The following is a 24,246-nucleotide window of genomic DNA, read 5'->3' on the forward strand; positions in this document are numbered from 1 at the left end:
TCTTCCTCTTCCTTCTATAGATGCAGATACTTGATAAGTTCCCAATTGAGGGAGGGCAGAAAGACCCAAAGAAGAGGATCATCCCGTTTCTCCCAGGTAATAGCCTGCGCCAGAGCTCCAGTTATCTGTACAGGCTCCCATATTAATAATGTATGGCTGGCACTAGCGCAGTGTCAATATGAGCTGGTTACTGATGCCTGCCTGTGCTGCGTGTGTGTGTGTGTGTACGTATGTATAGGTGTGCGTTCCTGCTGACAAAGCGCTATCAGTGACTTTCACATCTCATCGCTGTGTTTGCATGCCTGTGTGTGTTTTTTTTAGAACAAATTTTGGATCAATTTGAATTGTGTCTGTCTATCTGAGATTATGATAATGCATGCATTTGATCATTTCATCACATGGATATGCCATGTGTATGTGTATGTGTGTGTGTGTGTGTGTGTGTGTGTCTGCCCCAGTATTGACTGGAGTCATGCCACACATGCTCGTCTCTCTCGCTGTAAGTCGTCGCCTGACATTCAGGCTCATGGCGACCTACAGTACAGTGTGACAGTGATCGATGATGGTGTTTGTGGCAGTCCAGTGTCTGGGGTTGAAGGGCTGACAGTGATTCTGCTAATCACACCAATGTCTGTGTGTGTGTGTGTCTGTGTACACCTGTGTGTGTTTGTCATGCAGATTTCTGCAGATTAATTTGTGCTCTGGGAATGAAACACTCCTGTCTGTTTAGCACAGTTTATGTTACTAAACGCTCTGTTTAAGGCGAACACGTGATCCGAGCATCAACTGCAAACGCTCCCCTCTAACCCTCCTCCTCTGAGTCTCTCTTCTTGCTGACACACACTCACAAACACCCAAACATCCTCCCCCCTCCATGGAACCAGTGGCACCAAATGCAAACATTATTGACTCGATTTGTTTGAGGACCTTTCAGGATAAACTGCCGTGCTCTTACTGTGCGATGCTCACAAAATCACCAAAAAACATGCCATTGCTCGTGTTTGGTGAGGGGCTGTGTGTGAAACAATTCCTGATCAACTCAGTCATGGTGGGAAATTAGCAGCAGTAAATGTGCCCAGATGTCCGCTTTGAAAACACTGAGTGCATTTTTGTTATTACTCGCTGATGATTTCTGCCTCCCTCTGCCGTATTCAAAAAATTCTAAAAGTAATGTTGGTTAGTCAAAGACGCTCTGTTAGTGTAACAGTTCAAATATATATACTGTTAGTCAAATATAATTTTATATAGGCTGCAAACTGATTTATGTACTGTCACTTCATCAATGTAGAATCTTCCACATCTGCATCTCAGAATGAAGTGACTTCCATTCAGTACCAACTGATCACATATTTCCTGATTCAAATTTCAAATGATTTTATTTCATCAAAAACCTTTGTGAAGCTTCAACATTTAAATTTTAATAGAGCAGTATTATAAAAGGTAACAAAGCTCAGGTATCTATAAAGCTCACTTAATACCTTTTTCAGTAAAGCTGAAACAACAGTTATTTGAATTATATATCAAATGAACATTTTTAAATAAAAAAATGACTGTTGGTTGGACAAAACAAAACAAATAGTCTTATATATTAAATATAGAAGCTAGGGCTTCATGAAATCATGATGGGCAGTTCTTTCTGACTAAATGACTAATCAACTAATTAAGAAAAATTGGCAAGTTCTAGATCAATAATGTTAGTTAGTGCCCTAATTTCAACATTTCTGACAGCTGACATACCATTAAACACATAAAGTCATCACCAATACTTCCATCTTGTCTCACCCTCTTTCCGTTTAGAAATGTATACACTATATATAATATTTCTGCATGCATTGTTAACCATTAATCAGGTGTGTATGTAGAAAGATTATTATGAATACAGGTTATTAAATATTACCTCGAGCTGATGATGCAGGACAGGAAACCCTCTTCCATCCACTCGTCCAGACGCGGTGCATACATTTCGATTGTGGGGGTCCTTGTTGGTTTGACCTTAATGTTCCCTCTGAATGGGAGGAAAGTCTAAAAAAACGAATGACTCACAAGTGAAGAGATCCTATTTGTTATTTAGAAATAACAAGTGTCACATGCAGAGGTCATGGAATCCATAAAGGGACAGCTGGGACCTCCAGTGTGGGACTGAGATTACTTTGGTTGTGGATGATCACATCCGTGTATTACTGACATCTACTGTTGGGCCAGGGTATTACAGGAAGTAGTCAGCACTATAAAACCAGCTTAAAAATGTATTTTTAAAGGGGAATGTATGTGTCAGATATTTAGTTCTTTTCTCTGTCTTTTCCTTTCCATCTATCATCACACTTTCCCTTCACCTTCTCTCATCTTCCACCTTTTGATATTTACTTTCTCCCCTATTTTTCCCCCTCCAGGCAAAATCCTGTTCCGGAGGAGTCATGTGCGAGACGTGGCCATGAAGCGGCTGCGTTTCATCGACGACTACTGCAGGGTAAAGAGTCCTTACTGTCAACATCTTTCAGTTTTCCCATCTGATTCTGGGGAATGTCCAGTGGGGAGGTCAAAGGTCACACCCCATACTGTCCTTTCACATGCTTTAAACATGGAGACATTAGTTTACAGAAAGATCACGCTGTGAAAAGCTGTGTGTCAGAGCTATTTCGAGCCATGTGAAGGATCTGTAATCTGCTCTGACACTTTAGTTTTCAGAGGCCACGAGGGACTCGGCTTGGTGGGGAAAAGTTGTGATGAGCTGTTTATTTTTTTTTCCAGAGTCAAGCGAGACGACCTAGTTGTGCGTCAAACTTTTCAGTCACCTCATGGAACAGGCTTGCTAGTTAACAATCTCATCCTCTCATTTGAGACTGTGAGGATAAAAGGTTCTCTTTCAAACAAGAAACCTTGAAAGACCGGCCTTATCACTTCCTGTTCTTTCTCTTATTGGGTTTTTTTTTATTTATCCCGGATTCAGATCCTTTCCTCCGTCATGCCCTCCCCACTTCCTTCCTTGCTCTTGGAAAAAAGCCACAGGGAAAGGGTGCATTAAATCAAATTTGGGCTCTTATGTTTGTCTCTATACACACAATTAGTGCAAAGTATTGCTGGCCTGCATTAGAAAAGGTCAGCCACAGTATCAGCTCTGTAATTGGGACCAAAAGAAGTTTAAAAACCTAAAGCAATTACATACATCTGAAATTAACCTATCCTCAGCTCAGCACAGGCAAAGGCTTCCTCATTACCCAAATAACCTGAAGCGCTCGAGTGTTTACAGTTGCTATAGCGAGTGTTTTTTTTTTCGCCCGGTGCCGGAGTGTGCCGCACTGTTTACTTCCTCCATCCTGTTTATGAGGCAAACAACAGAGAGGGGAAGAGTAATTACCCAGTGTTCTCAAAGGATCTGCTCTCCGGAGATTGTGGGAGTCCAGCCAGTGGTGGGCGCACAGCGAGACGCGGCCTCTTCAATCACAACCACAAGGCTCTTTCAATAATATAGGATCCGATGAATGAAATATGAAGGTAGCTCAAATTGTGCCGATTTAAATAAAAAGCCCACGCCGTACATATGTCATTGCATATTTTAGCGGTCCAGCACTGCGGTACTGTACATGAGCTATACCTTCGGTGGGAGCTGGCCAGATCATTAAATATAGATGGTTAGTCAGACATATGATCCTCTCTTTGACTGTGGTGTGGCTTTGTGAATGAACATACAGTAAAAGAAGGACGGTTCATTATCCTTTGGTAGACGTATAACCAAGTAAACATGCATGCGGAGATGTAATTATTTACCAAAAAGTCTTTTCATCATTTTATTGTGGTGAACCACTCAGATCTCATTCATGATACAATTCCTTGAAAAAAACTGGAAGAAGCTTTAAAGCTGCATGAGTTATTTGTTTTGTTTACAGCTTGGCCTCTAGGGGGCAGCTGTAAACGCAATGTGTCACTATATGCAGTTGTCACTGCAAGCGTGCTTGCAAACAATTGGCTATTCAGCAGACATTGAGCACTATTAGAGGTATGAATTTGGACTTATGTTCCTGGCTACCTGATAAATGTAAAGTCAGTATTCTGTTTGCTCTCAGCCACCAACGTCTGAGAAACTATCTAGCCTTTTTACCAGAGCCTTTCTAGTGAAATCCTGAGCCATAGCCGGGTGGTTCGGGAGATAGAGCAGGTCGTCAACCAATCTAATGATCGGTTGTTTGATCCCCGGCTCCTCATGTCTGCATGTCAAAATGTCCAAGATACTGAACTTCAAATTGCTGTATAGAGCAGTTGGCACCTTGCATGGCAGCCAATGCCATCAGTGTATGAATGTGGGTGAATGAGATATGTAGTGTAAAAACGCTTTGAGAAATATATAAGTACTATACACTCACTCACTGTGAAGGCGCTATATAGTGTTGTGAAGTTGATGAGAGTTGAAGGGTGAAAAATCAAAACATTTAGCTTAAAGAGGCTAAAAGGTTCTGCAAAGCCAAAGGGAGAGTCTGTAGAGTTGTGTTGTATTTCTTTGTTGGTTTGTCAATATGAGTGACCCGTTTCAAATTACACACATCATTTGATAACAAAAATACAGATTAGCACAACTTTAAGATACTAAGTAAACAAAGAGTGTGATTAATTTCATCTGTAGGCTGTCATCACTTAAACCCGTCATTCTTCTGTCGCTCTCCGTAGGCGCTGGTGCGACTCCCTCCTCAGATTTCTCAGAGTGAGGAGGTGCTGCGCTTCTTTGAGACAAAAGCTGAGGACATCAACCCCCCCGTGGAGTAAGTGTCACATACTGCCCTGTACATACACACAGAAATGTTTAAACATGTGTACACACACCGTATGTACACACTAATTCTAAGGCGCTTTAACGACACCACCATCACTGTGGTGGTACAGTCAACTGAATACAACTTCACTCATGTTGAATGTGGGTGTTCATCTCTCCCAAAGCACTCATCTGAAAGTTTTGACATCAGCTTTGGGCTTAAACAACATTAATGTTGTTGCTTTTATCCAACCAGTAGTAGTACTGGCTGTGCTCACACTGTGTTTCAGTGTGTTATAGATAAACACTCAGAAAGGATTTTATGAGGACAATAAAACAAGAAGTAAATACGCTGGACCTCACCAGGAGACATGTTTGATGTTTTCTGCTCGTTCCACTCGGGTCAACAACTGACTTGAGAACTGTAGTAAATTAAAAGGTCAGTTTGCCACTGTAATGCCAGTTATAACCAGTGGACACTGTTCATAAAAATGTTATCTCACTTTAAACTCAAGGTTGGTAACTTTTGGCTATGAATCAACAAACTTCAAATACATAATGTTACAAAATAATGATGATGAAATTATTAAAAGTCTTTATTTTCACAACCAGGAAAAATGTAGAAACTTAACAGCACCATCAGCTAGTTCTGGTGATTTGCAGATGAAATACTCGACTACATCCAGACTAAAGTCTTCTAATGTCGTCATATAACTTCAGCTGCATGGCTATGCTGCAGCATGTAGCTGATTGTGTAAAATATCTTTGTCTAAAGCTCTACAGAAACAACATAAAATTCCAGATCTTTACATAAATTTCAGCGTTACTGCACAGGCTTAGAAGTGAGATGCCACCACATTAATAATGGTTTGTTTACTTGCCTACCACCTGGATTAGTCTGTACAGACGCAGATGGATGCTCACATGTGCATACAGCAGTATATAAATTTGCTCACGCTGATCACAACATGCAAACATGATGTTGCAGCTGAATGAAATCACTCTGCTGATTGGTCATTCTTCTTGCAGTGGCCCTGATGTTATTGACACGTGGCAAGCTGCGCATGCTGTTATAAATTCCAACGTCTTTTGCACGTCATTGTTTCACACAATCGCCTCAAAAATACAGCATGATTGTACGATGGCTAAGCTCATTACCTCCCTGTCTGTTGCCACTTTTCTCGTCTATTCCCAAATCAGCTCTTTCTCTCTCCGAGTTTGTTAAAACCTCCTACCAGGCCAGGCTGGAGGGAAAGGGTGGGGGGAAGGGGGGTGATGGATGTGAGAGTGGGAGGAGGAGAATGACTTGTTTCATAGCAGGAGATAGCCCCTTTGGGTAGTTTTTAATTAGAGAACATGCTCTCCTCTCCAAACCTCAAATGCCAGTATCGCACTATTCATTTGTAATGTGTTCCTGTATGCACCGAGACAGCTGCACCCGAGGCACTGCAACCGAGTACTCTTGTTAGGCCCGGGCTATGTCTTTAAAAAAAAAAAAAATTAATTACTTTTCTCAGTCCTCTTCTCTCCTCCTCCCTCCTCTCCTCTCCTCTGCTGTCAATCTGTAGTTTGGAGTTTTGTCCTCATCTTTCTCTCTTGGACGAGAGGAAAGAAGCGAAGCAGGCAGAATGTAGTGACCTCTGCCTGTCAGTGTTTTAGGGTTTCTCTCCACATCTTCCTCCCTCCTGCAATCCTTTTGTATCAAACTCGGCCTCATAAACTCAAGTACGTATAATTGACGCGACAGCTCAAGGTTACAAACACAGACACCGACGCAATCATTCTTTGATCAACAGCTTTCGTTTCCTCGCCGTCCATACAGCTTTCCGTCTTGCCTCCGTTCTCATTTCTCTTTTGCTGTCTCTCCTCCTTCCTCTCATTTGACTTATGCCCTTCATCTCTTCCAATCCTTTTTTTTCTTTCTTCATCATTCTCTCTCTTCTTCCTCCCACTCTCTGTCTTTGTTCTGTATATGCCACTGTGTTTTTGTGCATAACAAAATGGCATCAATCTTGATGTCATGAGTCGTGCAAGATGAAATCATACATGTGTGTACACACTCCGCTCACACACTGTTAACTCCCATCTGTGATACACACAGTGGTTCACAGACTAATTTTAGATATTTAATTATCGTCCACGAGATTAAACGGATGTTTACAAAGGAGTTGTGTGTCATAGAAGTTCACAAGCGTTGTTCAAGGATACCTTTAAAGGAGTAGACCCACTACAGGGATTCTGATGTTGTTAAGAGATGCAGTCTAATTGCCCTAAAAGAAGCATGTCGAGGGAGAAAAACAGAGGTACAAGAATTGACCCTTGAGGAACTCCACAGATCAAAAGTGCACTGTCAGATATTTATGGACTCATAGAGATAACTTGTGTTTAGATAAATAATTGCTAAACCAGATATCCAATCCCACCACCTCTAACAATCAGCACTTGATTTAAGCAGAAGAAATGTAGAAAATGTATAAAATATTTTATAAAAGAACTTATAAGATATGAACATACATTTCTCTACAAAGTACAAGCGCAGACAACTTTTTAATAATCAAGAGAGTTTAAATAATGAAACACAAGTTTTAGATGGGTCTGTGAGTTCATTTTTCAGAAACAAATCAAAAGAAAAGTGAATAAATAAAGACCTAACTGCCCCACCACATCTCAAATAGTTTATATTTTTTTCATCTTGACAAACTTAATATTCTGTTTACTTATTAATTCAGTGTTAATATTACACTCATATGACATACAATTAAGCAACAATCTGAGGTGCCATTCTGAGACCTTTACTTTTGATACTTAAAAAAGATTTTTCTGATATGTAGCTACTTTTTTTTTTATAAAAAACATAATCCAACACTGTAATTAGATATACTGCTACAAAGTTGGGTCACATTAGGTTAAATGCAAAATAGCATCAGCTCAGCACACTTAAATCAATCAACACACTGATATACGTTTTCACAGCAACATGAGACAAGTAACAGAGCTCCAAAGAGACCAACTAAGCTGTACCTATAAATAGGAAGTGAATCAGTTTAAATGATCACACTTGTACCCAAGACTGACAGTCACAGGCTGAAGCTAAACAACAGGGATATGACAGATACTTGCATGTAAAGCATGAACCGTTTGAGAATACTGTTCATACAACATTCACACATGGACAAGAGTCACACTCGTAGTCCTAAGGAGGAGGTACAAGAGACAAACATTTGACAGGATAAAAAAACACATATTTTTTAAAAAATGTTGTTTTTCTTTGGCAACCATTTAAAGAACATAAGTTACAGAAATTATATATCTTTCTTGTCCTGCTTTGACAGTTATATATACATATATATGGCAAGACTCTGAGGAGAGTAGTTCATCAAATGAGTATGTTTTTCTGCCTCATGTGTCAATTATGAATTCAAAAGAAATAAATACATTTCACATTTTAAAAGAATTAAAAGAAGAATAAAAAAAACAACCATTACCACTGTCCATTACATCGCAACATCAATACATCTCTATCGTCACATGGGATGCTGTGGCACACGTGTCACACTTTGATCAATGACATGGAAATGATGAGCAAATAAAGTTGAAAAAAAAGTAAAGAAATGAAATCAAAACTCTTTAATAATGTCATATGCTGTCCAGATTGTAAGGCCACTTTTGCCAATTTGTGATATCAGGAAATCAATACTAAGATCTCAATAAAATTGACTTGGCTCAATAAAAAGGGTATATCTCTGTAAATTCCATTTTGATTCTCATTTGAGTTCTTAAATCTGTAACAAGTCACAATATTACATTGACTTCTCGGAGTGGATTTGCTGAGTTTGGATACAGTTAACAGTCATGAAAAGGTGCGACCACATGCAGATATAAATAAGCTTGCATATGCAAACCAACGCGGGTTTAGAGTAAAATAACGGAGGTTCATCTTTTCGCTTTAAAGCTGTTCTTCGCATCGTGAACTGGAAGTAACAGTTTAAACCCAGAGATGGTGTCGTTGTGGAACCCTGTGCCTGTGGAAGTGCTCTACTTCAGTCAGCTTCAGATCAAATAGTGCCAGAACCTCCTCTGGTTTCTCTGTATCCCTTCAAGCTTTCACTCTGTCTTAATAAAAGAAGAAAATACTCAGGGGGGTGAACTGCCCACTCTCTGTTGGAAAAAAAAGGAAAAAGACTGCTTGGTTAATGTTTAGTAAGATGTTATGATCTCGAAGACTTGACTCATGTTGGCGGCTAAATTAGATGGGTTTCTTCCATTCCTTACCCATAATGTTTTATTTGCTAGATGAAAATGAATAATGGGGGAGTGTGTTGAGGAATGAGATTGGCCATTGATTTAAAGTCGTGATTGGAGAGTGTGTGTGTGTGTTTTTTTTTTTTAATGTTTGTGCACAAATACTCGAGTGTGTCCTGAGTGCTGTAGAGGAAGAGAATGGACTGCTGAAGAACAATATTAATCCATCATGGCTTGTGTCTATCATTTCCTAGTCATCTGATATTGACTTCTTACCATACATCTCTGTTTGCTCTTTACGTCTTCATGTGTGTGACTTTATGCAGCGCTTTGTGTATTGTAGGAATGTTCTGATCAAGTGTTTTTAGACTTGATACTGAGTACTTAGGTAGATTGATGGAATTTTAAAGGTCCAATGTGTCCAATTTAGAGGACTCTATTTGCAGAATTTGGCAGAAATTGAATATAATATGCATGACTATGTTTTTATTAGCTTATAATCACCTGAGACCAGGAATTGTCATTCTTTTGTTACCTTAGAATGAGCCTTATATATCTTTACACAGATGAGGTGGATATTCTTCTATGGAGTCCACCATGTTTGAATGACGTATGTCAGAATTTCACATCTTTGTTGTGTTTCATGGCCTCTGTAGTTTCTCTCCTTTATACTAGCAACTACACAAGATGTCACTAAATCCTACACACCGGTCCTTTAAGAAATCTAAATCCAGAATCAAACTTGCTCATTTATTGTCGAATCCACTTGGGTTTTTGATTTCAGTATCAGTTCTAAAGTTGAAAATATCTAAAAGCTTAATTTAGGATCTGTATTTTTCACTGGCTGAGAAAACAGAAACACCACAGGTTTTAGTGTTTGTCTAATTAATGTTGACAGCCTGCAGCTACAACCTAAAAATGAGATGAACAGCAAAAGGAGCCGTTGATGAAATATGTATCTAACACGTTGAAATCTCTGCAGTAGCCTACTTACTTTTGCATATCTTATATCATGAGCTGCTTGACGCAAATACCAGTGGTCTAGATTCAAAACTGTCAACTTAATAAGCTTAAATTATTGATATGACATGAAAGTTTAACTGGGCGAGTCAGACTCCTGACACAGCTCGATTCACTAGAGGAAACACACCACTGTGGGCCCTTGTTGAACTACATAAACACAGTCCACTCACGATCACACTGAGTGGCGCTTTTTTTTTTGACTCACAAATGACCTTTGGCTGAGTGCACACACCAGCTTGCAGTGAGCACTTTAACCAGACAATGTAAATTAGCCACAGCTGATTTAACCTGTGATGATTGTCATTTATACAGATGAAGGAAATGGTCAGCACCAGCTAAAAAACAGATGCTTGCAACCCTACATGTGTAGTATGTTACTGATAAAAGAGAACATGAAGGGATGAAAGACTTGATTTGTTAGTCTATGAGATAATGAATGTGGATATTTTATCTGGAACCTGGGTCACATTTGTTAGCTGCTAAATCAGAATTCAGCTCTGGTCTTTTCAACCCAATTTAGCAAACAGGGATACCTGTCTGCAAATCTATCAGCTTCATGTCACTTTTATGTAATTGTTTTTTTCACAACCCATGTTGTGCAAATGTGAAATCACTTAAGGAGTGAAAAAACATGAACAATGTGACAAACATTACTTTAGGTTAGAAGTAGCTGCAGTAAATAAACAAAGTCACAATTCCCCTTAGAAGTAATGTTTTAACATATTACTCAACAGCTGTTACAAAGACTGTTTTCATATCTTACAAGTGCTTAATGGTCTGCTTCCATAGCTTTTTTTTAATTTTTTTTTTTTTATGACACTGTGACAAAAGTGCTAATTAGGAAGAAACTGGATGACATTAAATTCTTGTCCACTTTGAATGAAACCAGAACAAGAAAAACTGTGTGGAGAACTGCAAACAGTGTAAACAGTCAAGCGGTAGTTAAGTATTTTCATCCATGCCCGATTTCACGTCGACGAGAAAATAACGCACTTTTAGTGATTTGTTTGTGCTTCCCACCATGTTAACAATCAACAGAATGAATATAAAAAGCTTCTTTTCCTTATGTAAACCTACTAAGCTGCTTAACAAAAACTAGAAGACAGTATTCTAATCAACAGACTCAGGCAGTGTTTCTCAGTTGTATTGGGGTGAGCCCCAAGGTTCTGTCTTGGGGCCTTTTCAGTTTGCCTTGTTTATGCTTCCCCTTGGTCGGATAATATGTCACTTTAACGTAGGGGTGGGCGATATATCGAATATACTCGATATATCGCGGCTTGTTCTACGTGAGATGTATGAAATGACTATATCGCGACCATCGAGTACTTGTCACGTAAATGTTTTAAGCCGTCAGCATTTAATTCTCCGGAGTTTTGCCTGTGTCACTCCTGGTGCTGCTCACAGCACGCAGCACACTGCCCCGCCCACCCAGAAAAATCCCCTGCGCGCATGCGTACTTTTTGTAACAGGTGAGGAGAGAAGTGAAGAGCCCGAGCGAGTTAATTGAAGATGGAGACGGACGACTTGGTTCCGAAGAAAAACAACTGCGGTCACGCCAGCCGTCTCTCGTTTTCGCGTGGTCACGTCAGCTGCTCCAATATTTTCAAGTGCGCCCTTATTGCGACTTTATGGCAAATACTTTGAGAAAACTGGGAAAGTCAGCGCTAGCTTACTGCAGCGTGTGGACACTTCCGGTTTTCAAAATAAGACGTGGGTGTTAAATTTATTAAAGGTTTATTTATAAAATATGAAGAATGGTTAAAATGTGATTTAAAAAAGTGTGTCTCATAAGCCAAGTATGATCCTGCACTGCTTCAGTGCTCATATGTACATTATGAAATATATTAAAAATTCATAAAAAATATGACAAGTGTTAAAATGCTATAAAAAGAGGTGTGTCTCATACAGCAAGTGTAAATCTACTGTTCTACATTGATTCTGAGCAATTACAATGCTATCAAGGTAATAATGACATTATTATTTATTAGAAATAAACAATACGAAACAACAACAACAAAAATATCGAGATATATATCGTGTATCGCGATATAGCTTAAAAATATCGAGATATTGGTTACAGGCCATATCGTGCAGCCCTACTTTAACGGTAGCTTCTATTACTACTATGCAGATGAATTTCAGTTATATATCCTGTTCGAGCATGAAAATACAGAACAAATGTCTGTTTTACATATCTGGCTAGCTTAACAGTAAAATGTTAAAATTGTAGGAGGCCAGTTATTAAACATTGATGATATTTATCTGATAAAATGTCAGTCAACATCAGTTCAGAGTTATAATCTTCTTTTTCCTTGTTGTGCTGCCAGGCAGGAATGCTTTACTGCAGCTAACATGTTTTGACTTGCAGTAGCAGCTGATATTAGCAAGCTTGCATAAAGCATTTGCTAATTGTCATCTGGCAAATCAAAAACAATGTTGGAGTGCTATGAGGTGGCAAACATCCCTAGTATGAATAAGTGTATTTTCAATTATAAATAAAAAAAATGTACAATGGGCCACCTAAACCCTACTATAGGCAAAATCTGGCCCATGGGTCTTTATTTGAGTATCACTGGCCCATCACTTGTTAAAGTTCAGTGTCACTTTGAATCAGGCACTGAGTCTTGATACCTATTGCAAAACTGAGGCCCAGTGTGTCTCAAACTGAGATGGAGATGGTTATTCATGTTATTCCGTCCCATCTTGACTACAATATTTCTTAATTAAATTTTTCGCAAAAAAAAACTTAAATTGCTTTAAGTCTCACGTGACACTGATCAGGTTTTCTCTGGGTCCTCATCAAATTCAGAATTTGAGGTTCTTGTAAGGACGTATAGAGCTCTGGTGGTCAAAGGTCATTGTTGTTCCTCACTCGATGCTTAAAGCTACAGGAGACCATGATTTTGAGGTTGTGGCAACAAAACTCAAAAATCTTATAAACCTGAGCTCTGTCCTTTAAAAATATTTATCACTCTTATTTAGTCGGTATATTATGTTTGTTGTTTGACTTTTATTGTGATGGATTTTGTGACATTCTACTCTGGAAAGGTCCTTCACTGACTACTTCCTCTTTTCCTCACTCACTTCCCTTCTCTTCCCACCTTCTACTCCTCCTCTCCTCTCCTCTCCTCTCCTCTCCTCTCCATTGTCCGGGCGTTATGAAGCATCCTTCCCTCTCTCCACCTCACCCTCCCACTTTCCCACCTTCGTCTTTCTCTTCCCAGTCATCAGTCTGTTCCACTCTGTCTGCCATAAGCAGGAGACAGGCGACAGACTCACTCAACCTTAATGGATGAGCTGCTCCATTCCCCCTCACCATTAGGATCAATAGCACTCACTGGAGACCGCGCAGCACAACGCGAGCAGCGTGCACAGTGCCGGCGTCGACGGGGTTAAACACTTTGAAGTGTGTCAGAGTGGTGAGGAGTGGTCAGGCGAGCGTGTGACCTGTGGGAGGTCGTGTGTGTGTGTGTGTGTGTGTGTGTGTGTGTGTGTGTGTGTACATATGTATGTGCTCTCATCTGTGAGCATGTATTGATCTCAGAGACCTCAGAACACAGCAGTCCTACACTTCATGCAATTAGATTTCAAAATGTTTGTGTTCATACTCAGAGATACAGATACAGATACAGGCAGGCTGGAGGATAGCAGAGTGCTTTTTTTTCTTTTTCAGGTCTAAATTGCTCTTTCTTGTTGTTTGCTGTGTTTGTTGTTGTCAGCTTATCTCGGCGCTCCTCCCCTCTTTTTGTGCTCTACAGTCTCGGCTGTATTATTATTATCATTATTTTTTTCATATCTCGCCACCATCTTACATAGACACGCTCACTCACCCACCCACCCACCAACCCGCCCCGACATGGTGTCTGACTCACTCGCTCTCTCACACACTTACTCACGGGGTGTTGTCAAGGTGGGGTTCAGCTTGCAGTAACAGTAATAGCTCTGGGAGGGCCAGACTGTACACGAGCATGATGAATAGAGCAAAGCCTGGACGGCTGCAGCTGCCACGGTGATGAAATGTAGTCTGCTGCCTCACTTCCTGGTAAAGGAGGAAGGAGATTAAGATGACTGGGAGGAAATCCCTGAGGAGGTGGGGAGGTCAGGAGCAGGGAAGTGCAAGGCCACAGTGCACCTGCCATCCCCTGATTCCTCTGACAGGCTACAGAAGATTTAAAAATTATCAATAATCGAGGCGGCGGATGCGATATATTGGCATTCAGTTCAAAGCGAGGTGTACAATCTGACCTCAGTGCCATTTTTATGACCGGATCGAACAGTGACGTCTTGTTCTTTTTTTTTACACTCCCCCGCATAAAATTTGATTAAAGGAGTCATGCTTTGACAATAACCAGTGCCTCTCCTACTCTACTTTGTAAGATAGAATTTTCTGACTATGATCTGATTAGAAGAAGGAGACGCATGCCTCACGGTACAAGCGCAGGAATCGGTCCCATCAATCAGAGCTCAGAGAGCACACAGACCCCGAGCAGAGCCCACCACCGTCAGCCATGTCGACCCCTGTCTGCCGAGCGAGGGGCTGCAGCCCAGCGGGGGGGAAGTGAGACTCTGATGTCACTCTTGTGCAATCAGTGGCTCCTTTTTAAAGCTGAGCGCCGCTTGATGTTTAATGTATTGAGCCTTGAGCTGGACCTCTGTTCCGTTTGTTTGCTTTTTGATGTGTTGAAATGTGCTGCAGAATAAAAATTGTGCTGATATCAAAAGAGCCATTTTACCATAACAGCGTTTATGACATTTTTACGTGTCAGAACATATACTTTACAGACATTTACATGGTTGTAGGCATTTTAGGCACTTTTTTTTAAAAACACATCTCAGTTCTCCAACAGAGCAGCTTCTTTGGTGCTATACCCTCTACCCTCTCTAACCTGTGCACAAGATAAACAGAAAACCTAATTTAAGTATGTAATATCATTTTAAAAATAGCATTTCTTTGCTAAAATTTAACAACTGTGAACATAACTACTGTTATAATAGATCTGAAAAACACTTGTCTTTTAATCTCTGACATTATTTTAGCATATACTTGAGAAACAAACTCAGAGGCAACATTCTTCATCCTTCTTACTGCAGTGTGGTAAGCAGCAGTGCGACTCCTTTCACTGCTCCTGAGCTTAGTTGTATAACTTCAGGGCTAGAACCTTCCTGTCCTCTGTATTCAGCTGCTGGTAAACACAACACAGGATGTTTGTCCCGCTGTGAGATGGAACACTCATTTTTTAACCCGTAGCTCATACTGAACATTCACTGTCATATATTAATGGTTTACCTTTAACCCGACTCTGCAACGTCCAGTCCACCTGCCTACCTGGTACCTCACTCCCAATGAGGGTGCATTTATATTTAGCTTTGTTTTGTCCTGTACTGTGTCATCTGAGGCCAAAGTGTACCCATATGACACTTGACCTGACACTTTTCTTTGTCTGTTTTTTTGCACCTGCGCCCAGCCAGCTAATATTACTTACTAGTCTGTCAGCAAGACGCCCAGCTCTGTGTTTTTTTCATGAAGCTCTAAGACTAAAAGTCAGTCCCAGATTTACTCTTGTCTGGTGGTCACATTCATTCTCTCTTCTCACCCTCCGTCAAAATCCTCTTCAATCTCTTCGCCTCTTCCATTATGTCCATAGAGACTGCTAAGCCAGTTACCTGGGCCTAACCCCCCCTCTTCCAGGTCCAAAACGCCTGTGGTACACATACTAACACTCCCCTGGTGCACTGACCTCACAGTTGGGGTTGCCCGGCTAAAAAACTAACAAGCTAACAGCAGCTACAGTTGGCAGCAGTTTACTTCACTGTCTAACATCAGGAAACATCAAAGGGAAAACCAGAAAACATTTTCTCCATAAAATATGATCCAGTTTCACCAAAATCATTCAAATTGGTGGTGTGTGACTCAGTAAAGCATTACGTACTTCTTTGCTGGTGATCGTACCCGGACCACAAAGTTACATATTACAAGAACAGACAGAGACACCATTCATCGGATTACACATCAGTGTACCATCAATATGATTTAAATTCGATTTTATGGAACAGAAGTTAAGCAGTGACGCTTTAATAGATCAAACTCAGAAATTACCTGCTTCATCCTCCTTAGGCGGCAGCTTGTATGAAGGAATAAATTAATCCAACATATTGATATGGCTCAAAATAGAAAAATGTTGGCGCGTCGGGACGACAACTGTGGAATTTGTCCTCCATTACTTTAATTGCAGTCATGTTAGGAAGTGATCACAGCTGATATAGACAGGAGGTAAACTTGCAGAAACCAATAAACTTTATATGCGGGTGTAAAATTACTCATTACTAAACAGATTACTCAGAGCAAAGTCAGAAATCACAGCTTTCCATCTAACTACATTATCCATCTTATTCAACTCTCCACTTACTGTCCACATGGTGGCATACCTCACAATATAAACACTTACTAATGGAGTCCTCTGCACCCCCAACTGCTGTATCCAGCTCAGCCACTGGTCCAATCTCTTGTACACTCAAACCTCCCTGGGGCTTCCCTTCCTCTATAAATGTATCCACTGTCTGGCCAGCTTCTCAAGCATTTCTCTCAGTCTTTTTCTGTCTTTCTTTCTGTATTTATGTCCATTTTGGCCTCACGCTCTTCCTGTGTGAGATCTCTTTCCACTGGATGGAATTTTGCGCCACTCCAAAGCTTCCTAGACAGCCCTCCCTCCTCCTCTCCATCCTCTTTCCTTTCACTGTATTGAAACATGTTTTTTTTCCTTCTCTTACAAGGCATTTTTTCCCCCATCTTGCATTTTTTATAAAGTAAAGTAAATAAAGTAAATTTGCATGGGACGTGGGCTGTGATTTGTTTTATCTGTCTGTGCACGCATGGTATAGCAATCATATAACTATCAGCCTAAATGGCATTATCTGTCCTCCGCAGACCATAACGTTGACAAATTTCTCTATTAATATGCGCATACTGAATTTCAGCCATGATGAAAATATCGGCCACTGGCCCCCATAGGCTACCGTAGTGTGAGACACGGGTGATGTTATCATCATTCATCATGCCCCCTCACAACCCTTCTCCGTGAATAACAATGGGGATCGACCTTGGCTTGTGCCTGGAGGAGAGAGATGCTGCAAGATTATCAGATTATTACAGGGGATAAGTCATGAAGTCGCGTGATTGGTCAGCTTTGGGGTTCTCGACAGGGGATTGCCTAAGTAGCACGGCTGATGGGGTGAAGACAGATTTGGTGTTTTTAGGCTAATTAGGAATAAGTGGGTGATAATGTGTTTGCGTTACTGAGTGGGGGGTGGGCTGTTTGGGCATAAGTGTTTACAGCTCTCTCACTGATATTGACAGGAAACTTATATTTCAAATGAGACTATGTAACTTCTTTTGAAAGAAGAAATTACATTCCTTCTCTTACAACTATAAGGTTAAATTTATAAACACACAAAAATGCACCCGAACTCTAAAATACACTTGGGGTATAGATGCTAAAGCCTTACTTGGTATGACCTTATGGTGGCTAATGTTACCTTATGTTAGCAAACTTAAAGGTGCAGTGTGTAAGATTTGGGGACTTTATTTTTTTAGAATAAGGCAAACATTAAATATAATATTCATAACTATGTTTTCATGTTTGTATAATCACCTGAAAATAAGAATCTTTTTGTTTTTGTTACTTACAAATTCTCCTTTTATATCTACATTGGGAGCGGGTCCTCTTTCATGGAGACCACCATGTTGAAACACTGTGTTTCTACAGTAGCCCAAAACAGACAAACTAAACACTGACTCTGATTATACCACTAGATGCAACTAAATTCTACACACTGGACCTTTCAAGATGAGATGATGAAGATGTTGCCATGTAACTGTTATTATTGAATGAGTTTTGTTACTCGTGCCATTGTATGCTACATTTTAGCATTAAGTGTCTTTGAATTCCCGCTTGAAACCACCGTTCAGAAAGATACATAGTGTAACCCTAACCCTTCAAAAACTACCACCAATTTTCAACCTTATCTAAACCTTATAGTTTAGAATCTAAATCACTGGTTCCCAAAATGGGGGTCGCACCCCTGGGGGGTCGTGAGGCAGCGACGCGAGGGTCGCAAGATGATATTCAGAAATCAAATCAAATTTTAAAACTTTTAAAAATAGCATATTTTAGCCATAATTGTAACAAAACATAAAAAGTAGTTAAATTTAGAATAAAAGCATTTTGATTTTCTTTGTCCCTACTGACCCCTGGTGTGATTATGACAGATTAATGACATTAGCAGAAACAACAATATTAATATTAAGGTCTATTAGCATCGTGCTAAACATTACGCCATGTAACAAGGACAAATCATCTGACATTTGCAGATAGTGGGGGTCGCAAATCACTGATACTGTTGTTTTGGGGGTCGCAGGTTGAAAAGTTTGGGAACCCCTGATCTAGATGATAGATGTTGGCTTAAGTGGAAAAGAATTTAATCAGTGAAAATAGAAATGATGTACTCATATTTACTTCATGTTATGGTGATGACCAGAGGGGGATGATGTGTAAGCACAGTGAAAAAAAGCACCTTCCAAAGCACTATTTACAGCACCCATCTTTGTTTAGATGAATATTGTAATTCATAAATAATTTGAGAACTAGGTGCCTTCTTGAAGAATAATCTTTAAATTACATCTCACTGCTGCCGTGTGGCACTGTTGCATTGCATTGTTTATGTTGTTTGTACTCCACATCATCTTAATACGCTCTTTATTTGCTCTAAATTTGACCATAATTGCAATAAACAAAATCGTTTGGACAGGATAATGAATGTAGCGAGTTAATTTTAAATTATACTAAAGCGTCCACAAAGCCCAGAGGGTCCACGAGGTGTGAAATTTTGTTCACGTCTGCGAGGGTCTGTGCGGTGCACTTCGTCCACGCGCAGCCCAAAATTTATGACCAGTGCATGATAATCTGTGCTGACTGCACGTGTGAACAGGTCCTCCTGCATGGATGCCCACTGTGCTAATAAAGTCATTAATTTGTATGTGTTTATTTACTTAACCCGGCGCTGCCAATTCTTTTGTATACCTGCAACCTGCATGTGCACAATAAATGTGTTGAGGTTAATTGATCTGCTAAACCCCATTTGGAGCGTTAATGCCCACAGCGAGCTTCAGCTGTACGGCCTAAAAGACAGGGGGTGGTTGAGGGTAATTTGGGGCCTTTGAGGGGTTTAGATTAGGTGGGCCTGTGGGCAGAAGGGTTAGGGCTGAGGTCCGGATTTGGGGATAAGGTGGGCTGTGAAGTTTAAGGACGAGGCGAGGGAGAGAAAGAGGGTGGCTAAGACGATAATCTGGGGAAGTGTTTATTTTCTGGTGTTGCAGGCTAGTGTAGCAGGGGGCCATTGAGAGCATTAACTTGCTGCATATACTTGTAAACACATTGATTAGCCCGTTATCTGCTGACCCACTCATATACACTTAATGAGTAAATCCATTGTCTTCATGGAGCACACATTAAGTTTCTTTTACAATTTGAAATTACTGATGAGTTTATAATTGTCCACAAACCATAATCTATTACCAGACCTGTAAAGAAACGTAACTGGCTTCAGGCATCCAATGCTAATTAAAACCTCACTGACCTGGAGCAAATGGGAAGAATAAATATAATTAAGTTGATCATGATGAGAAATGTTTCAGATTGTTTTGGGTTAAGCTGGGTTTTTGCCACAAAACGCCAAATCGAGCATGCATGTGATGGAGTCATACAGTTAGAATGTGTAAAGCACGTACTTTGCATACAGAAACTGAACTATTGTGTCCACTATTTAACCACAGCGTGTGATTTCTTAATGAGGATTAATACGACTAACAACCTCATTATGTTTACCCTCAAAAGCCAGCACCATCCCAGTCAAAAGTTTGAACACACCTTCTCATTCAATGGTTTTTATTTAGTTTTATTATTTTCTACATTGTAGATGAACACTGAATTCATCAAAACTATGAAATAACATATATGGAATTATGTTTAAAAACAAGGTGTAAACAAAGAAGAACTCTTAGCATTCTCTCAATCGGCTTCATGAAGTCGTCATCTGAGATAGTTTAATTACCAGGCGTGCCTTGTCAAAGGTTTGTCAGTGGAATTTCTTGTCTTCTCGATATATATGAGAAGAGTCGTGTTGTTCAGAGGTAATGTTGGCCTACAGTAAACAGCCCTATTTGACTACTGTAGTAATCCATCAGGTGACCTGGCCTCCACAATCATCCAACTGAAACCCAACTGAGATGATTCAATGAGTTGAATTGGAGAGTGAAAAAAAAGCAGACAATGAGTGCTCAGCATAAACGGGAACTTCTTCAAGAGTGTTGGAAAACCATCCAGTTGACGATCTCATGAATCTGACTGAGAGAATGCTAAGAGTGTGCAAAGCTGCCATCAAAGGAGGCCACTTTGAAGAATCTAAAATATACACCTCAACTTAGGCATATTTATATATAATAAAAATGCTTTTCACTGGTACTGTAGTTCAGCAGCACTGAAAACACGATTTTCTGATATTCACATGCTGAATTGTCTGAATTTGAGGAACTGGCATTCATGAGCAAACAGATCGTAGTCAGCTGACCACTGATCTGACCTGCCTGACCCTTCCTCCACACGGCCGGGCCTCACACTCCTCGCTCACATCTGTTTCTGCTTGACAATCAATGTCGAGAGCTCCGAGCTCTGGAACGGATGAGACGTGCATGGAAGTGCCTCCTGCTTCATGGAGCTGTAGTCAGTGAACACACTGTGACGAAATGTCAGTATGTGATGAAAAGTGTGACCAAACGTGTGTGTGTGCGTGTGCCCATCTGTTGATGTTTTTTGGTCAGGATATATACCTTACTTTACTACGCCTGACAGATTTACACACACATAGTAACAGATAGATGCCATTTGGTTATTTAGTGCATACTTTGGTGCTGCTGTCAAAATAAAAAAATAACAATATATGTGTGTGCGTGATAATCTGTCACCACAGATCTGTTTTTTTAAACCAATTTCTGAAGAACATGAAAACACATGTATGTGTTTGTCACATCCCTGCAGATACCAGAGCTCATAGAAGACAGATCTCCAGCTTATTTGTATGGCACTGAAAAATGTTTCACTTCACTAACGGCAAATCACTTCAAGACTGCGAGAATCTCAGTAACTCGTCTGCTAAAACAAACTGTCACTGGAACCAGTGCAGCATTTCTCCACTGGCTGGGGAAAAAAAAGGCCTTGAGGTTCCACCTAGCCACATAAAACACCCTTTTCTGCACCACTGCAGTATGTATTCCTCGCAGTCGCCTTTCACCCCTCGCTTCCTCCTCTCCGTACCTCCAGGAGAACTAGGAAAAGAGTTGGCAGCCGGAGCCGGTTGCTCAGCCCTCGGGGGAAGACTTTGATTTCAGCCTCAGGGACTCGGGTCACTGGATAAAGTCGGGACCCTGTGTTTCTTCTCTGCCTCCTCATCCTCCCACCCACCCTCGCTCGAAATGTTGCCCTCCCCTGCCCCTCCTCTGTGCCCTAATGCTTTGCAGATGCCTCAAGAAAACCAAACCTCAAAAATAAAGCCAAAAATAGCCAGATGCACTCCCACTGCTTTGTCTTAATGTAAGCGAACAAGCGAAACATCTTGTCTAATAATCTCTTCTTGCTCGATACTAGGTTAGTTTTGGTGCTAATTAGCTGGTATTGCAATTAGCTGCTAGTTGCTAACATGGCTAATGTGCTCGTGTTGACTAATATTTCCCTCCTGAGATGTTTTACTGGACTAATGCTCGGATGTCGTTATGCAGGCGTGTTGTTCTAAAGCCCTTTGTGTATGTTTAATGCTAACAACCACCCACACGTGGTGCAAGCTAACCTTTGCTTTGACCCGCTTTCCATGACATAACAGTAAAAGCACACGCTATTGATCCGACCGGCAGTCACTCTTTGTGTAAGGATTAAGATGGAGCTTCAGCATCTGTATTTTCTTTAGCTGCATCTGATCATTTATTAGGAACAATTAGCCCCACGCAGCACGCTTTTAGTTTAGTTTTTTCATCTGAAGGCTGAGTGATTTGTTAGGACATCTACAGTTGGGCCAGAAACTGCTTACGCTCCTACCCTTCCTCTTGATTGGAACTTGTTTATAGAGCTTCGAGGTCGTGTTTGCCTTTCAAACCATGCACAGCATGAATAGCTTAACAGGCTCCCAGGGAGTTTGCCACAGTAAAGTACTTTTCATGCTGCTGCTGCTGTTTTCCACCAGACAAAACTCATTCATCTCACCCCCTGTCCTCACCTTCTTGATAAGTTACAACCAGTCCTTTCCAGGTCTCACACTTACACCTATTGTACTGCTGTAGACCATTCACCGTTAGCTTGTTCAATGAACCTGACATGCATATAAAAAGGTATGTTAGCGGTTTGGCTGATGGAAGGGCGACTCTTTAACACGCTGGGTTACTTGTACTTTAGTGTACCGTACCACTGAATAAAACAAATATCAAGGTAAAAAGTAAAGTAGAGAGAAAAACAAACGTCACCAATTTATTGGGCTTCATGATCCAGACAGGCATTACTGCTGAGTCTGCTAGTTGCTGTATGGGCTTGTTGTTCAATCCCTGTTTCCCTGTTAAGTATTTCAAGTGTGGACCAGAAGAACAACCTGAAGGAATGCTTCATGTTGGGAAATGAAATGAAATACATGGATTATAGGAAATGTTTTCCTCTAATCTTGGCTTCCTGTAAGCTTCATTAACAGGGAAAGTTGAACCTTCTGTGACAAAGGAACCGATTGTGTTCCAATATTAGACCTCAACCTGAAAGCAAATGTCAGTGTGGGATATAATTGAAGGTTGTGGCTAATTTTAGACCTCAACTCACCTCATTTTTTGACAATGGAACTGAGCTAGCAAAAGACTGAGAGTGGCTAAGACAGGAGCAGTGGTCAAATGGAAACGTGAGCACGGCAGTTAACATTCCCTGGAAATGTAAAACACTCGGTTGCGCCTTGAACAGAGGATATCAGCATCTTAAATGCCACTGCGGCAAACCCAGATCGAAAAGGGCAAACATCCTGGCAAGTACCCTGCCAACTCTGAGGCTCGCTCTGTCCACAGCATACTTTCCACTGAGACACATCCAGACACGCCACAGCACAACTCATTGAAAGTTGTTCGGTCCATTGACGTGAATGTTATCCATTCCCCATGTATTTGAGGTGGTGGTAGATGGATGGGGTGAGGCGACGGGGTCAAGTCCCGCTCTCTCTCTCTCTCTGGCTCTGTGTCCCACTTTGGTGACAATGAAGCATATTCTGGTCGCTAGCACACAGCGATCTTGTTGGAGAGGTCGGTATAAAAGCTTTATTCATCTGCTGTAGCCGGTCACAAAGAGACAGATACATCACATCACAGGGGAACAGATGAAGGGATGGTGGGGAAAAAAAAAAGAGAGCGGACAAACATGGTGACACTGAAGACTCCAGAGCTGCTGTATCTAAAATGAGACATGGCTTTCGCTGGTGTGTGCCGGCTTGTCTTGTCTCCTTGTAAAGCGCTACGTGTGTGTTCGTGTGCACGGCCGGCGCACATGTCGGCGGCGTGTCTCTTTATTAGCCTGAGTGCGGTCACAGCAAGAGCCAAGAGGAGGTTTTCATTAACCTCACGCAGCGAGAGGGCACTACCTTGACTGCCCTGAGCAGTTTCTGCTCTCCTGGCACTGCGGTATAATCTTTCGCACCTGACAAGATGAGAGGTCCCTCATTAATGAAATGGGCTGTTTCACAAGGGGCCAGCAAGGTCAACTGTCCCCGTCAAGGATGCTCTTGCAGCTTGGTGGTTGATACTGAATCTTCTGGGAGCATCAGTGATCAATTACACACACATACACACACACACACCGCCTGTTTGTGGACAGATTCACCGACTTCACATCCACAACAATATGCCTGCATGCACCTACTTACCTCACAAACATCCCTCTGTTAGCCCGAGGTGTACTGACAGCCATTATCTGCAATCTGGTACTCCTCTTGAACAGCACGTTTATGTCATCCACAAACCACTTCACCCTCCAGCCTTTATATCCCTTGTTGGTCATGGTGGTTATTTTAAAACGAAAGATGGCAGAGAAAGTTCTAGTCATCACTACAGCGTCGTGCTTTAGTTTTATTGCCCTGCCTGTCTCTGTTTTTTTTTCAACTGTACTGCAGCAGCATGA

At 41.0% G+C, this 24,246-nt stretch overlaps 1 protein-coding gene across 7 annotated transcripts in view; it reads left to right on the forward strand.

Annotated features, from left to right (window-relative positions):
• sh3pxd2aa (SH3 and PX domains 2Aa) overlaps nt 1–24,246 on the forward strand; it is a 109,323-nt gene that overhangs the window by 31,539 nt on the left and 53,538 nt on the right. For all 7 annotated transcript variants that reach the window (XM_027281110.1, XM_019279240.2, XM_019279243.2 and 4 more), the window contains 3 exons: nt 21–96; nt 2,391–2,467; nt 4,660–4,751. In XM_027281110.1, the coding sequence (XP_027136911.1) occupies nt 21–96; nt 2,391–2,467; nt 4,660–4,751 (245 nt within the window). The remainder of the gene's footprint in view (nt 1–20; nt 97–2,390; nt 2,468–4,659; nt 4,752–24,246) is intronic.

Source organism: Larimichthys crocea, chromosome I, assembly GCF_000972845.2.
Source record: "Larimichthys crocea isolate SSNF chromosome I, L_crocea_2.0, whole genome shotgun sequence".
Classification (NCBI taxonomy): domain Eukaryota; kingdom Metazoa; phylum Chordata; class Actinopteri; family Sciaenidae; genus Larimichthys; species Larimichthys crocea.